The sequence below is a fragment of the Ostrea edulis genome, chromosome 6, assembly GCF_947568905.1.
Source record: "Ostrea edulis chromosome 6, xbOstEdul1.1, whole genome shotgun sequence".
In the NCBI taxonomy this organism is placed as follows: Eukaryota; Metazoa; Mollusca; class Bivalvia; order Ostreida; family Ostreidae; genus Ostrea; species Ostrea edulis.
Genome location: NC_079169.1, coordinates 4070452 through 4086884, shown reverse-complemented (window position 1 = coordinate 4086884; position 16433 = coordinate 4070452). Strand labels below are relative to the sequence as shown.

Here is a 16433-nt window from a genome sequence, read left to right as displayed (position 1 = left end):
TATTACATTTTTGGGGGTATTCTTTTATATCTTATCATAGAAAATTAAAAACTCTAGCCTTGTTTTTATTATGTATAAATAACAATTGGGAAAATATCAATTATATTCAATGGATAAATTACCTATTTTCACTACTGAAAATGCAATAAAAAGATGGATTTCACTGTAACTTTATGTGTGTATTTCAGAAATTTGCTGAAACAGGGTTCTTCCAAACCTTGGCCAGATGTTATGAAAGAATTGACAGGACAGTCCAAGATGGATGTTTCTGCTATTCTTGAGTACTTTAAACCATTACACAATTGGCTCAAGGAGCAAAATAAAGGAGAAAAGAAAGGTACACACAATTTGTTTCCACTTTAAGCATGATAGTTACCTACGTGTGGATCACTTGCCTTCATGCTTTGATGGTGCATGTATATATATTTTGTCTTTTTGGTAGGATGGGAAACCAACTGCAACACATTTAATTCTGGGCAACTGTTTGCCCCTTGGCTGAAGAACTATGAGGGTGAAGCGAAAAAAGTATTCAATCACAGAATGAAAACGCTGTTTGATTATGAGTCAAACATAACTGATTTCAATGAACAAAAAAAGGTAAGAGGGTGATGGAAGAAAAGAAAAAGGAGGATTACAATGTATGAAAGGAATTTCATTTATGATAATTGCAATAATATTTTCATTTTGCAGATAGAAGCTTCTCTCGCATTTTCAGCGTTTAGAAAAGAGGCATACAACTATGTGAAAAACATCGATATCCCCAATATTAAAAATGAACGAGATAGAAGACTGTTTGAAAAAATAGCAGATATAGGAACCGGAGCCTTGAAAAGCAAGCAAGAATTAGGACGGGTAGGATGTTCAAACAAAAATGCACATATATTATAGATTACTTGTGATTGAAGTGGACTAAAATATCATTTATTTAAGATCGTGTTTATAGTTCTATAATGTAAAACTTATACAGTACCAATTTTGATGCACCAGATGCACTTTTCGACAAATAATGTCTCTTCAGTGATGCTCAAACCGAAATATTGGAAATCTGAAAAAACAATATAAACTTATAAGAACTAAAAAGAAAAACAGCGAGAGTGCCAAAGACTGGAGTCAAATTCCTCTAAGGATCAGAGCTATGCATAATGCATAAATATAATTCTTGATCACTTACAAATTATATAAGTAAAATGACCTTGAAAGTCATAGACTTTTTCCCCTAAAGATTGTAAGTATCATTGATACTGTAGTGTTGGAATTTTAGAGCACAAAACCATTTTTAGCTCACCTGTATAAAAAAGACATGGTGTTTACATTGTCCCATGCCACGATTCAGTATTACACTGCACATTGTAAAAATTCTGACGAAAATGTAATAACCCGCTAAATTTGATGTTGATCAAGGGAAGATGCACCCTATAATCTGATCCCCTCCCCCATTCCCTAGTCTGTGGATTAGTAATGCTTAAGTCTGATTGTGGATTAGTGATACTTAACTGAGCACGCTTTGTCTGATCTAGCGGGGTCAATACAGGCGAATAACTTGTATCAAAGCCATTGATAAATAATGAAATAGAGTTTATTTATAAATTGTGCTTCATTAATCTCTGTGAAATTTACTTTGATAGACAGCTTGGGTATCAGATATAATTAAAACAAAATTTGAACTTTAGTCACATTCAGTGTAACAGCTATCTCGGATAAAAACATTGTATTTCGCTGATTGGATAAAAACATTGTATTTCGCTGATTGGATTTTTATTTTATGTCCCATCAAGAATTTTTCACTCATATTGAGACTTCACCTGTTGTAGGTGAAGTACCACAAATTTAGACCTACATGTATGCTTAGCGCTTATGACCGTAGCAGTTAGGGTTCTTTTAAAATGTGCCAACACCTGCATCGACACAGGACCTACGTTTTTAAGGTCATATCCAAAAGACCTGTGATTCTCACTTCCAAATGCTGATCATTTGTGAAGGAGCAATCACCACCTATGTTTACTTCTTAGCTTTGATGCAGCCATATGGCACGAGCGGGGCTCGAACTCGCAACCTTCCGGTTATGAAGCGAACGTTCTACCATATTGAGCTACCACAAACGGTCTTGTATTTCATGGATCCTATTGTTTAACACTACCAATGTGTATTGAACATTATTATCTAACAAGAGATGTTTGTAAAACACATATGCCCCCCATGGTGCAAAATTGAAAAGGGTTATACACACACACATCATTTAATTGAGAGTAGTATCATCAATTCAAAATATTGAGCAGACAATATCTTCTATGTCAAGAGTGGATTGACCATGTGACCTAAAAATCAATAGGGGTCATCTACTCCTGAAGATGTACCAGTGTACCAAGTTTGATGTCTGTCAAGCAAAGGGTTCTCAAGATATTGACAGGACAGTATATTCCTATGTCCAGTTTGACCCTTGACCTTTGACCATGTGACCTCAAAATCAATATGGGTCATTTTCTTTTAAAGATATACCAGTGTACCAAGTTTGATGTCTGTCAAACAAAGGATTCTTGAGACATTCAGTGGTCAATATATTCCTATGTTCAGTTTAACCTTTGACCATGTGACCTCAAAATCAATAGGTGTCATCTTCTCCTGAAGATGTACCATTGTACCAAGTCTGATGTCTGTCAAGCAAAGGGTTCTCAAGATATTGAGCGGACAGTATATTCCTATGTCCAGAGCAGATTGACCCTTGACCTTTAACCTTTTGACCTGAAAAACAATAGGGGTCCCAGCAGTTTGACCTTGACCTTTGACCACGTGATCTGAAAATCCATTGGGATCATCTACTCTCTAAGGAAAGCCTCTGTATCAATTTTGGCTATTATCAAGCAAAGGGGTCAAAAGATATTGAGCGGACAACACATGGGATTAAGACCAGAGGTTTGACCTTTGACCATGTGACCTCAAGGTCAATAGAGATCATCTACTCTCCAACGGCAACCCTTGTACCAAGTTTGGTAGTTATCATGCATAGGGGTTAAAAGTTATTGAGTGGACAACACATGGTCTACCACATGGGGTATATACCAGCAGTTTGACCTTGACCTTTGACCATGTGACCTGAAAATCAATAAGGATCATCTACTCTCCAGGGGCAACCCCTGTACCAAGTTTCGTTGTTATCAAGCAAATGGGTCGAAAGATATTGAGTGGACAACACATGGTCTACAGAGCGACCGACAGACCAACCGACCAACAGTTGCAAAACAATATGCCCCCTCTTTTTGAAAGGGGGGGGGGGGGGGGGGGCATAAAAATAAAGATATAGCTAAATAAAGAGATATCAATTTAAATAATGTTTTCATCCCCCCTTATTACACCGAGTATGATTTTTAATTAAGTGATGCTTATACTGTATTTCACTAGCAACTTTTATTTTGGTATTATGTTGTTTAACAATGGGGTTCCACTGCACTCAGCTGTCTTTGATTTCTCAGATGGAAGAACTGGAATCAGATATGATAAAAATATACAGTACTGCCAAAGTCCCTGTCAGTGGAGTGATGATGGAACTAGAACCAGGTAGTTAATGGCATCCAAACAAAGTGACAAACACTTTCTGGACATGAAAACTTGAATATCGAAATACAAGGAAAAGAGATTTAATGGGGAAAATAATGCATCATATCACAATATACAGAAAACCTGCTTAAAATGAATTCACACTTAATGTGATGGAATTTCTGTGTTAGAGGAAAATAATGAAAATTATTGGATAAAGCAAAGTTTGGTTATGATGAACTGTTTCCCGCTGGCTCTGGGGGTTTACAGTACAGTAACTTAAGTTTGGTTATGATGAACTGTTTCCCGCTGGCTCTGGGGGTTTACAGTACAGTAACTTAAGTTTGGTTATGATGAACTGTTTCCCGCTGGCTCTGGGGGTTTACAGTACAGTGACTTAAAAACTTAGTTGAATTTTCATTCATTTCAGTTGTTTTTTATTGAAGTTTTGAAATTGTTCCTACAACTCTAGGTTTAACTGAGGTTCTGACTGAATCATCAGATTATGATAAACTTCTCCAAGTTTGGAAAGGCTTTAGAGATGCTGTGGGCCCTGCCGTGAGACCAATGTATGTCGAATTTATTCACCTGGCTAATAAAGCAATAAGGGATCTAGGATATGGAGACTATGGACAGTGGGAGAGACGCAGTTTTGACACAGACACTTTGCCAAGGGATGTTGAAAAGATTCTGAATGGATTGATGCCCATGTATCGTAATCTGCATGCATATGCAAGAAAGAAACTGATGGCAGTTTATGGCGCTGACAAATTCCCCAAAACAAGGCATATTCCTGCCCATTTGCTTGGTAACGTATCCAGAATCGTATCAGTAACATTTCAATATCATGATCCACATTTTAATCCATCTCTTTATTATACTCCCCACAAATGAAGTTTGGGGAAGTATACTGGAATCACCTTGTCTGCCTGACTGTCTGTCCGTAGACATAATTTGTCGGGAAGATATCTTTAACACCGATGAACAGATCTGATTCAAACTTTATATATATATATATATATATATATATATATATATATATATATATTATAATAATATATCTTATATGAATAATGAAGTTGTGACCCAAACCTACCCAGGGTGCTTTGATTTGAGAAAAAAATTGAATCTGCACCACCCAGGGGTACTTGCATATTGATATAACTAATCCTTGCCCATTTGGAGTTTTAAAACTCCTACCCCCATCCCCTACATATGTAAGACCAGAATTTGAATAACTTGAATCTTAATTACTGATGATACTTGTCACGAATCATAGCCCTGCTACTCTTAAGGAGAAGATTTTAAAATGCTTTTTCCTAGTATATATTCCCATGTAAAACTTCCCTTATCATGTGGCCCCACCCTACCCTTAGGGGCTTTGATTTTTAAAAAATTGAATCTGCACTACCTGAGGATGCATGCCTGTTATTCTGACTAATCAATGGCTTAGAACTGTTCATAAGAAGAGTTTTAAAGACTTATTATATTATATATTGATCCCATGTTGTGACCTTATCCAGCGTACAGGGGCCACAAACTGAACGACCTTCAATCTGCATTATCTGAGGACGCTTGCTTATCAATATGACTCGCCATTGCTTTGTTGCTCTTGAGATTAAAATAAAATCCAAATATATTCCAATATAAGATTTTATTCCCATATTGTGGCCTCAACCTATCTACCACAATTAGGATTTGCAAAAACTTTAATCTACACTACCTTAGGACAATTGCTTATAAATATGACTTATCAAAGTCCTTCAATCTGTTCTTGAGAAGATTTCAAAAGATATTTACCCCCACGTAAAACTGATCCCCTATTGTAGCCCCACCCTACCCCTGGGGGCCATGATTTGAACAATTTAATAGATTTTAAAGACGCTTTCTGTCTTTTCTGGCCCAGTGGTTCTTGAGAAGATTCTTAAAAGATGCATCACACTTTCACCATTTCTTTATTATCTCTTTTAAATGAGGTGTGACCTTTCATTTGAACAATGCATGTCCCTTTTACTCAATGATATGGCAAGTTTGGTTGAAATTGGCTCAGTGGTTCAGGAGAATTTAGAAGTAAAATATAATGTCTAGTTTATTGGCGGACAGACAATGGAATAACAGGTGAGCTAAAGAAATTCTAACTTTTGATCCTTCAGGAAACATGTGGGCCCAAAAGTGGGATAATATATACCGGTTACTACAGCCATTTAAAAACAAAGAGTTGATTGATGTGACCCAGGAGTTGATTAGACAGAATTATACAGTGGAAAGAATGTTTAGAACTGCAGAGAGCTTCTTTACTTCTCTGGGGATGGACAAAATGACAGACAAATTCTGGAATTATTCTCTGATCAGAAAGCCCTCCAACAGAAAAGCACTCTGTCATGCCGGAGCCTTTGATCTTTTTGCTGATAACGATTTTAGGTGAGAATTCCACATGTATTTATTCAATTTGGTTGTTTAATACGGTACTCTTTTGAGTGTTTCATTTTTATAAATCAAAGTCCATTTGGAATTGAGTTGATTATTGAAGTTGGGAAATGATTTGTCCCAGGATAAAAATGTGTACAGTGAAAACTCACGAAAGCTTGATAATCATCCACCACGAGATGGGACACATTCAGTACTTCATGGAGTATCAAGACCAGCCTGTGAATTTCCGACAAGGTGCCAATCCCGGTGTGTATCAATCACTCATCTGAGTGAGCAACATTTGACATACTACTGAGAAGTACATACTAGAATAAATAGAATGATGATGAAAATTTCTCTTATTATTTTTTTGTAGATGAGTAAAAGTATTTTCAATCTTTAGGTTGTTTGAAATGTTTAAATGGAAAAATATTCTGTTGCAAGACATACATACCTTTGTCTCCATTTATGATATTTTTGAAATTATATGAGAGTATGAACTACTTCATGAAGTATTGCCAATGTGAAGTGTCGCAGTTCATATCCACATGTATTTCAAAAATAAAATTATTTCTTCAATATTCAACATCAATTATTCCAGGATTTCATGAGGCCATTGGGGATACCATATCTCTTTCTGTTCAGACACCTGGTCACCTTCAGAAGATTGGGCTGCTGCATCCAGCTGCCAAAAGCAGTGGTACATTAAAACCTAATGAAATAAGCTTCCAAGTATTGCATGTTCAATCAATTCTCTAGAAAAAACAAAATTATCATCATAGGCTTTTGAAGCCTCTGGATGAATTCATCATAGTATAGCAAAATTAAATAGAAAGTAACAGTATATTTTTAAAAGCAAAGTATAGATACTACCAAAGTAAAGTAACTATATGCACTGAGATAGTGCATACATTGTACGTGCACTTTTCCATGTAAATGTAGTACATCATACTTTCTTAGTCTAGTAATCCATTTTAAGGTCTTCAGGGTTTATTTTTTCAGAAGCAGATTTGAATTTCCTGATGAAAATGGCGTTAGAAAAGATAGCATTCCTTCCATTTGCATTTATAATGGATAACTGGAGATGGGGTGTATTTAGCCGAAATATCAGCCCTGATGATCTCAACAGCAAATGGTGGCAGCTTAGGTTTGTATTCGGAAATCTTCCTCTGTAGACAGTACAGGAAAGGAGCTTTTGTTTGACCATTGATATAGGCTGTTGAAGTATTACTTATAAATACAAGTCATGTACCCGTTTCTCAACATTATAGCATTCAAAGTTAACTATCATGTTCGAAACTGTTACCGTCGACCAGCATGAGAAGTGCTAGATTTTCACCATTTGTTTTAACTCCTTAGATGCAAATATCAGGGAATTTCCCCACCAGTCAGAAGAACAGAGAATGACTTTGATCCTGGTGCAAAATATCACATTCCAGCTAATTATCAATATATATCGTAAGTACTAGCATATAAAAATCTTTTCCTGTAAATATTTAGAGTTCTCCATTTCAAATTTTACTGTGTTGCAGAGTGTGTGCGTAATGGTTCATGACATTTAGAAAAGACTGCTCGTGAAGTGCTTAATGGCTTTTTTTTTTGTTTTATAAATTTGATAATGTATCATATAAACAACAAACTGCAAAAACATTAAAAAAAAAACACCACAAAGATTGAACATTTCAAATGTTTATAGATATATGATGCAAATATTAAACATTAATCAATCTTGGTCTTGAGTTTTTCTGCAAAGCTACTGTGAATAATATCAATGATCTATTTCAAAATTATGTGGCTAGTATACTTTCCACGCATTCACACCTACTTACCGTGTATAGTATCGATTACGTAATATCACCACTCTGAGATATAGATGACTGTCCCACACTATCAAAATACAATTGTACTCGAGTCCGCTTTTATGTAGTAAACAACATGAATTCTTTCTCATTGTCTTAGTTTCGTTCACGATCGGCAAGGGTCTTACTGTGATGTTAATTTGTTTTACTGTGTCGCACGTCGCATTGCTACTGTGTCGAGCGAAAATTGTATCGTGTCCGAGCCACACAGTAAAAAAGCGATGGAGAATCTGTACAGTATTAAATACAAATCCTTCTTTTCTTTGACAAATTTTGTGTGAGCAATTGCAAATGGAGATTTTTCTTTTATTTTGTAGATATTTTATGAGTTATATTATGCAGTTCCAATTCCATAAAGCTCTTTGCAATGCCTCAGGACATGCGGGTCCCTTACATACCTGCGATATATATCAGTCCAAGAATGCTGGGAAGTTATTAAGGTGAGCTTTGTCAATCAAAGTTATCATGTAAAGTTACATGTAATACAAAATTCTCCTTGTCTTAGAGAGAATACAATCAAACCTCGTTATCTCGAATTCAATAGGACCGAGAAAAAACTTTGACATATTCGAGGATTGGAGGATAAAATACTCAAGAATAAGTGGTTGGGACTTCTGAATCACTTAGACATATCTATGGTATTCGAGATATCGGTGTTTGAGACACCAACGTTCAAATGCATGTACACGCATTATTGGCTATATTTAGCTCTAAAACTTCATAGTTATTTCGGATTTCAAACATTTCGGTTGAGCATCACTGAAGTAACATTATTTGTCGAAATGCGCATCTGGTGCATCAAAATTGGTACCGTATAAGTTTTACATTGTAAAGACAAGAAACTTATGCACCATGTTTTAACTCATATATAAAGGTTTATCAATACTCTCCTTCCGATTGTGAAAAAATGTTTATGTTAATTGTATCTATACCTTTCATACGTTACATAAGGATATAATGTTTGTCTTCATTGTGCACTTAGAACTGTCCTCACAACACGCTCAAATGGTTAAACATTATCCTCATTTAGAACTGTCCTCACAACACGCTCAAATGGTTAAACATTATCCTCATTTAGAACTGTCCTCACAACACGCTCAAATGGTTAAACATTATCCTCATTTAGAACTGTCCTCACAACACGCTCAAATGGTTAAAAATTATCCTCACTTAGAACTGTCCTCACAACACGCTCAAATGGTTAAAAATTATCCTCATTTAGAACTGTCCTCACAACACGCTCAAATGGTTAAAAATTATCCTCATTTAGAACTGTCCTCACAACACGCTCAAATGGTTAAAAATTATCCTCATTTAGAACTGTCCTCACAACATGGTCAAATGGTTAAAAATTGTCCTCATTTAGAACTGTCCTCACAACATGGTCAAATGGTTAAAAATTGTCCTCACTTAGAACTGTCCTCACAACACGCTCAAATGGTTATACCCGCACTTTCTAAAGAAAGTTCGGGTATATTGTTGTTACCCTGGTCCGTCCGTCCGTCTGTCACACTTTCTTCTTCCTCAAACTGCTCTTTTATTTCAAGTGGTAACTGATCTTTTTGGAATATGATAGGTGGTGTTTTTTGCTGTAGATACATGTATATGATAAGGTTTTAGAATATTCAATTTACCCTGGGGGCAAAACGGGGGTAAAAAAAATGACGTTTTTTCAACAAAAACCTGGTTCCCAGAACTCCTCCTACATTTCATGCAGTAGCCCAATCATCTTTAGGAAGATGATTGGTTGGGTCCTGTAGATGTGCAATAAGGTTTCGGAATTTTCATTTTCACCCTGGGGGCCAATAGGGGGTCGAAAATGATGCTTTTTAACACAACCCTGGTTCCCAGAACTCCTCTTACAATTTACACAGTAGCCTAATCTTTTGGAAGATGATTGCTGGTGTCCTGTAGATGTGCAATAAGGTTTTTGAATCTTCATTTTCACCCCTGGAATCATGCAGATGAGGGTCGAAAAATGACGTGGTTTTTTTTGCACAAAAGAACCCTGGTTCCCAGAACTCCTCTTATATTTTAAGCAGTATCCTAATAATCTTTAGGGAGATGGTTGCTGGTGTCCTGTAGATGCACAATAGGGTTTCGGAATTTTTAGCCGAGTTGCAACGAAGTTGAACTCGGCTATTGGTTTGGTGATGCGGGCGGGTGGGCGGTTGGGCGTCAACAATTGGTTTCCGGATGATAACTCAAAAAGTTTACAATCTAATCAAATGACACTTTGATATATTGTTGGGTACCAGGTAAGGAAAACCCCTATCGATTTTGGAGAAAAAAGGTCAAAGGTCAAGGGCACAGTGACCGAAAATAGAATGAAAATTTCAGAAAAATTTGGTTTCCGGATGATAACTCCGAAAGTTTAAATCCGAATCAAATGAAACTTTGATATATTGTTGGATACCAGCAAAGCAAGGCCCCTATTGATTTTGGAGAACAAAGGTCAAAGTCACAGTGACCGAATATAGATTGAAAACTTCAGACAAATATTGTTTCTGGACAGTAACTCGAAAAGTTTAAAACTGAAATTAGTTCTTCACAATTATAAATATGCCACATCATTCCTGGCTTTACAATGTATCCCATGCAACTCGGCTCATGCACCCCTGTGTGCATATACTGATTTTTGGGAGTTGAACTATGTTCAATCTCCCTGGGTCATCACGCACTTTTCTGCGCAGTAATTTGTATTGATTTGTATAGTGGTCGTCAGCGGGGGTTCTGTGTCAGCTGATTTACTCCTAGGTAAATCAACATAAACTTCTATAAAGATCCGCCATTAAATAATCCATGTAACTTTTCTGAATTAATCTAATTTTGATAATTGACATGTAAATAAATGCAATGATATTGTATTCAAATCAATTTGAATACAAGATTTCGATCAAATTGATACTGATAGACATAGAAAAATAAAAGATAAGGTTGAAAATTGTCCTTTGTAGCGCAGCGTCACCTATAAACATTGATAGGGAAACGAACGACAACTGCACACAAGCCCTATTGACACCGTGGCGCGAAATATCGAATATGGTGCGAAACCTCAGAAAATTTACAAGAAATAACTCTACAACATTGTGTATGTGTATATATTTGGTTTTTTTTTAATGTGATATAAAAGATGCTTGATGTTACATGTAGATTGAATTAAAACACGTCATTCCCAGTCAACAACTTTCGATTGGGATCGAAATACGAAATAAAATTTCTTATATCCGGTGGCAAAGTGAAACTGCTTCATGCTTCAAGTTATTGAATTACGTAGTAATTGCACGTTACACATTAGAGAACTGTTCCTTTTAATAAAGAAAGTCACAAAATAGATACAAAATGAGTGTACCTTATTCATTACTGTTACCGAGCTTTCGTCGACTATAATCTCGAAATGGCGTGTTTCGCTGCGCTTGATGACGGAAAGGTCCACATTTTCTACGTGAGTAGTGTGATATTTGTTTATGAATTTTTTGCGCATACATGGAATGTCTCGACTAGGAATAATGGAAACTTTCTCACCTATGTATGTAAAGACATATTAATCTCTATTTTTAAAAATGTAGAACACTTTTATCAAATGACAATGTTTGAAAACGCTTAGAGCCCCGATGTCAGAATTTCCTTTTCCAAGACATCAATATGTCAAATTCATTATCCTTTTTTAATAGTATGTACCATATTTTGTACCAGTTATCCATTTTGAATCCCCTATTACAATGGGATTTTGCTGCACTCTGTAATGTTTGAGTGGATGTCATGAGTGTGTGTCAAACAGAAATTTTAAGAGCATGGGATAAGGTGCTGCCATGTATTACTTCACTATCAAAGTTTAACCCAGTTGCCACAATGTTGAATTTATGCTGCAAAAAGGATTGGAAATTGCTCTGGTCAAAACACATTGTTTATTTGTCTACTGATGAAAGAGACATGAGGATTCTCCCTCACAAACTGAAAAAAAAAAGAGTTATGGATCTTGTACATGTATAGTTTATTAAACACTATAGATTTCCAGCATCACAAGTCTGATTCCACTATATGCTTTCCATACTGTCAGGTTCATTCACCCCCTGTTTGAGCCACAGTATAATATCCCAAATACCTTGGCAATAAATAACATTATTTGACTAGTGTTTCATTTTTAGCGGAGTTGCGATGAAGTCGAACTCGGCTTATGATCTGATGAAGTGCCTTTGGGCGGGCAGGCGGGCACGCATCAACATTTCATTTCCGCACCATAGCTCTTGAGCAAATTATAGGATCTCATTCAAACTTAAATGGATTGTCACCCTCAGTAAGATGAGGAAGCCTATCGATTCTGGGGTCACTAGGTCAAAGGTCAAGGTCACTGGCTATAAATAGACTGAAATTTGGAGAAAATTTTGTTTTCGGCACTATAATTTTTTAACAAATTATAGGATCTCAATTAAACTTAGATGGATTATCGCCCTTGATGAGACAAAGAAGCCTATTGATTTTGGTCAAGGGTTAAAGGTCAAGGTCACAAAGGATTTAAGTCGGCTGAAATTTATGTACGCAAAATTTTGCTCCCTGCTTGATAATTCTTGAAAACTTTTCTGCCGGTTCCCTCTATGCCCATTCCTTGCGCAACTCGGCTTGTGCATTTCCGATGCCCGACAATTTTTAATTTTTTTGCATTTCATTTATTTTGAGTTATTATACAATTATTTACCATTCCATTGATCCTCTACAGGACTGTAGTATACTCAGGTGACAGTTTAGCATATTGGACTACCTTTTCAAGTAATGAATCCTTAGAATTAGCTATAACTAGGATTAAACTTGAATGTATATATACAGGGGAAAAACTTCTTCATAACTGCAAGGCATTGATAACCATATTGATTTGAATGTTTGGGCCATAATATGTGGTCACATTTTTCATGAGAATATAAAGGGGTGAAATTCTAGAAAACAACAACACGACTTCAGTTACTCGAGGAGCGTTGTGGTCCATGGGCCTTCCATTATCCATGTTTGCTGTTGTAACGCTTTGAAAAACAACAACAGTTGATTTGTATCTAAAATCATGATAATATTCAGTCATTTATCCCCCTCCCCTTCCAGTGCTGTCTGTTCTAACTGAATTTCCACAATGTTCAACTCCCACGAGTACTTTAAGTACTTTGATTATTTTTGCCCTGGGGGCCAAGTGGGGGTCGAAAAATGACGATTTTGTACAAAAAAAACCCTTGTTCCCAGAACTCCTCTTACATTTTAAGCAGTATCCTAATAATCTTTTGGATGATGATTGGTGGTGTCCTGTAGATGTGCAATAAGATTTTGGAATTTTTATTTTCACCCCTGGGGTCAAATGAGGGTTGATAAATGACATTTTTGCACAAAAGAACACTCAGGTCCCCGGAACTCTTTTTACGTTTTAAGCAGTATCCTAATAATCTTTAGGAAATTGGTTGCTGGTGTCCTGTAGATGCGCAATTAGGTTTTGGAATTTTTATTTTTGCCTAGGTGGCCAAATGGGGGTCGAAAATGATGCTTTTTGTACAAAAAACCTTGGTTCCCAGAACTCCTCTTACAATTTATGCATTAATTAATTATAAAATAACGATTGTGGCTTCTTTGCCAGTAACACCAATATGACGAAGAGTATATTTAAAGGCTAACACTTGTGTGCGGGTATTACTGTCTTATGACAGCATCTAGTTAAAAATTGTCCTCGCTGAGAACTGTCCTCACAACACGCTCAAATGGTTAAAAATTATCCTCATTTAGAACTGTCCTCACAACACGCTCAAATGGTTAAAAATTGTCCTCATTGAGAACTGTCCCCACAACACGCTCAAATGGTTAAAAATTATTCTCACAACACACTCAAATGGTTAAAAATTATCCTCACTGAGAACTGTCCTCACAACACGCTCAAATGGTTAAAAATTGTCCTCACTTAAAATTCTCCTCACAACACGCTCAAATGGTTAAAAATTATCCTCACAACACACTCAAATGGTTAAAAACTATCCTCACTTAGAACTGTCCTCACAACATGCTCAAATGGTTAAAAATTATCCTCATTGAGAACTGCATAGTCCTCACAACACGCTCAAATGTTTAAAAATTGTCCTCACAACACGCTCAAATGGTTAAAAATTGTCCTCACTTAAACTTCTCCTCACAACATGGTCAAATGGTTAAAAAATTTCCTCACAACACGCTCAAATGGTTAAAAATTATTCTCACAACACATTCAAATGGTTAAAAATTGTCCTCACTGAGAACTGTCCTCACAACACGGTCAAATGGTTAAAAATTGTCCTCACTGAGAACTGTTCTCACAACAGGCTCAAATGGTTAAAAATTGTCCTCACTTTAAATTTTCCTCACAACACGCTCAAATGATTAAAAATTATCCTCACAACACACTCAAATGGTTAAAAATTTTCCTCACTTAAAATTATCCTCACAACACGCTCAAATGGTTACAAATTATCCTCACAACATACTCAAATGGTTAAAAATTGTCCTCACTGAGAACTGTCCTTATAACACGCTCAAATGGTTAAAAATTATCCTCACAACACACTCAAATGGTTAAAAATTGTCCTCACTTATAATTATCCTCATAACACACTCAAATGGTTAAAATTTGTCCTCACTATACACAATGATAAAAGTAAACAAGATTCACATCTCTTAAAATTTAAATTATCAAAATTGTTCAAAGAAGAATGAGATAAAGGATATATCAACAAAGTGAGAAGAAAAACGAGAGTCATATGGGACAATGCTTACTTAGACACTGATATGCCATTAGTGTACATATGTAAGATAATTATGATTAATAGTATAATGAAGAATGAAACCCTGGTTGTATGCAGAACTGGCCATATGGATCTTACTATTAGGATGCTTGTGTATTGATTCAACAAATAGTGCCCTTGGGGTTCTTGAGATGACTTTTGACCCCCCCAAAAAGCATTCTCACTGCACCCATGCAATCTTTAAAACCACTATCATGTCTAAGTCACGGTCCTGGAAACAGGATGTTAGTTTAAAAGTTTAAACAAACCCGATTCTATACTGTATTAAAGAGGGTGTTCCCAATTCTGACCCAAGGGTTCATGGATTGGAGAAATGTTTAAAACAGAAAATCACACATAAATGCACACTGAAGAACTTTTCTCGTTACAAGGAATGCCATATACATGTACATGTATGATAATTTTATACTATTCTGTATAACATTTGACACACTAAAAGTTTGTAGGTGATTTTGGTTAAACCACTGTCTGAAAACACTTTGGAACAGGGTGAGCACATATAGGGCCCATTTTAACAGGTTTTTCTCCATCTGCCGTAATGTATGGAATCACAGGTTTACGTCCCTTGGAAAATGCTGTATTGTACACATATATATAGTGCCATCCTTGCTCCATGACAAAATACATGATCTCACTTCATGTATCCTATGCAAGACCAGGATTAAAGCTCGAATGAAGATTTTCGTCTTACTACATTTTATAGTATTTTTTTCAGGGATATGTTGAAACTCGGAGCATCTGTTCCTTGGCCAGATGCGATGGAACAGATAACCGGACAACGGAAGGTGGACATTGGTCCACTTCTCGAGTACTTCCAGCCGTTGAACACGTGGTTAGAAAATGAGGTGAAGGACGAAATTAAAGATTGGAATGATGAGTGTCCCAACCTACCGCCACCCAAGACAGTTACACAAACTAAAGACGAAATAAACAGTGCTTCCTTTACATATATATCTACAGTGTACTTAGTCACCGGAACATTAGTTACAGTTTTGTTTGCGTTATTAATTTGAGTTTGAAATTTTTGTGTATCCTATAAACTATTTTATCCAAGCTTTAACAAATCATATATTTTTTTAATTAAATGTTAAAAAATGATAATTATGATTACTATTGATATATTGTTGATCTTGAATTCAACATTTCTGATTTGAAGAATATATACTACTCAAAATTTGATCAGGATCACTAGGCTATATGTGTGTAATTTACCACTAACATAACAAAAGACATAAATTTGACTCAGAAACGTGTTTACTCAAGTTATTAATGAAAATTCATGAACGGCATGAACTTTTATCAATACGGAATGCTTGAAATCTGATAACAACACCAAAAGGCATTTCATTACAAAAAGTTGACAGCAAACCAGAGAAAGAATTACACAGTTTTTGGAGATATTCCATCATTACACTTAGTCGATGAAGTGTCAATACCGGGTATGGCCTCCCCTTGCATCAATGACGGCTTGACAACGTCGAGCCATGCTGTCAATAAGCACCCGGATGTTTCCAATAGGAAGGTTGTTCCACTCTTTCACGAGGGCGTTTCCAAGCTCTGCCAAAGTCGTGGGTTGTGCTCTACGGCGTGAAAGGGCAACCTGCAGCATGTTCCATACATGCTCAATCGGGTTCAAGTCCTGCGAGCGCGCTGGTCAGTCCATACGGACAATTGTCTCCTGCTGAAGGTACTGCTCCACTACCCTGGCGCGATGAGGACGAGCGTTATCATCCATCAGGAGGAACTCGGGGCCAACAGCACCAGCGTAGGGTCTGACGTAAACATCGAGGATCTCATCCCGGTACCGCACCCCGTCATTGTTCCTCTCTCC

At 36.4% G+C, this 16433-nt stretch overlaps 1 protein-coding gene across 4 annotated transcripts in view; it reads left to right on the top strand.

Annotated features, from left to right (window-relative positions):
• The window catches only part of LOC130047084 (uncharacterized), a 117153-nt gene extending 101302 nt beyond the window's left edge, over positions 1-15851 (top strand). For 2 of the 4 annotated variants that reach the window (XM_056141316.1, XM_056141315.1), the window contains 12 exons: positions 189-337; positions 443-597; positions 691-852; positions 3468-3552; positions 4004-4339; positions 5685-5952; positions 6083-6207; positions 6542-6640; positions 6943-7087; positions 7300-7398; positions 8117-8239; positions 15318-15851. In XM_056141316.1, the coding sequence (XP_055997291.1) occupies positions 189-337; positions 443-597; positions 691-852; positions 3468-3552; positions 4004-4339; positions 5685-5952; positions 6083-6207; positions 6542-6640; positions 6943-7087; positions 7300-7398; positions 8117-8239; positions 15318-15615 (2044 nt within the window). In that variant the 3' untranslated portion in view covers positions 15616-15851. Of the gene's footprint in view, positions 1-188; positions 338-442; positions 598-690; positions 853-3467; positions 3553-4003; positions 4340-5684; positions 5953-6082; positions 6231-6541; positions 6641-6942; positions 7088-7299; positions 7399-8116; positions 8240-15317 lie in introns of those variants that run through there. The other 2 variants (XR_008796133.1, XR_008796134.1) reach the window with 2 other exon arrangements.
• The last annotated feature ends 582 nt before the right edge of the window (positions 15852-16433 follow it).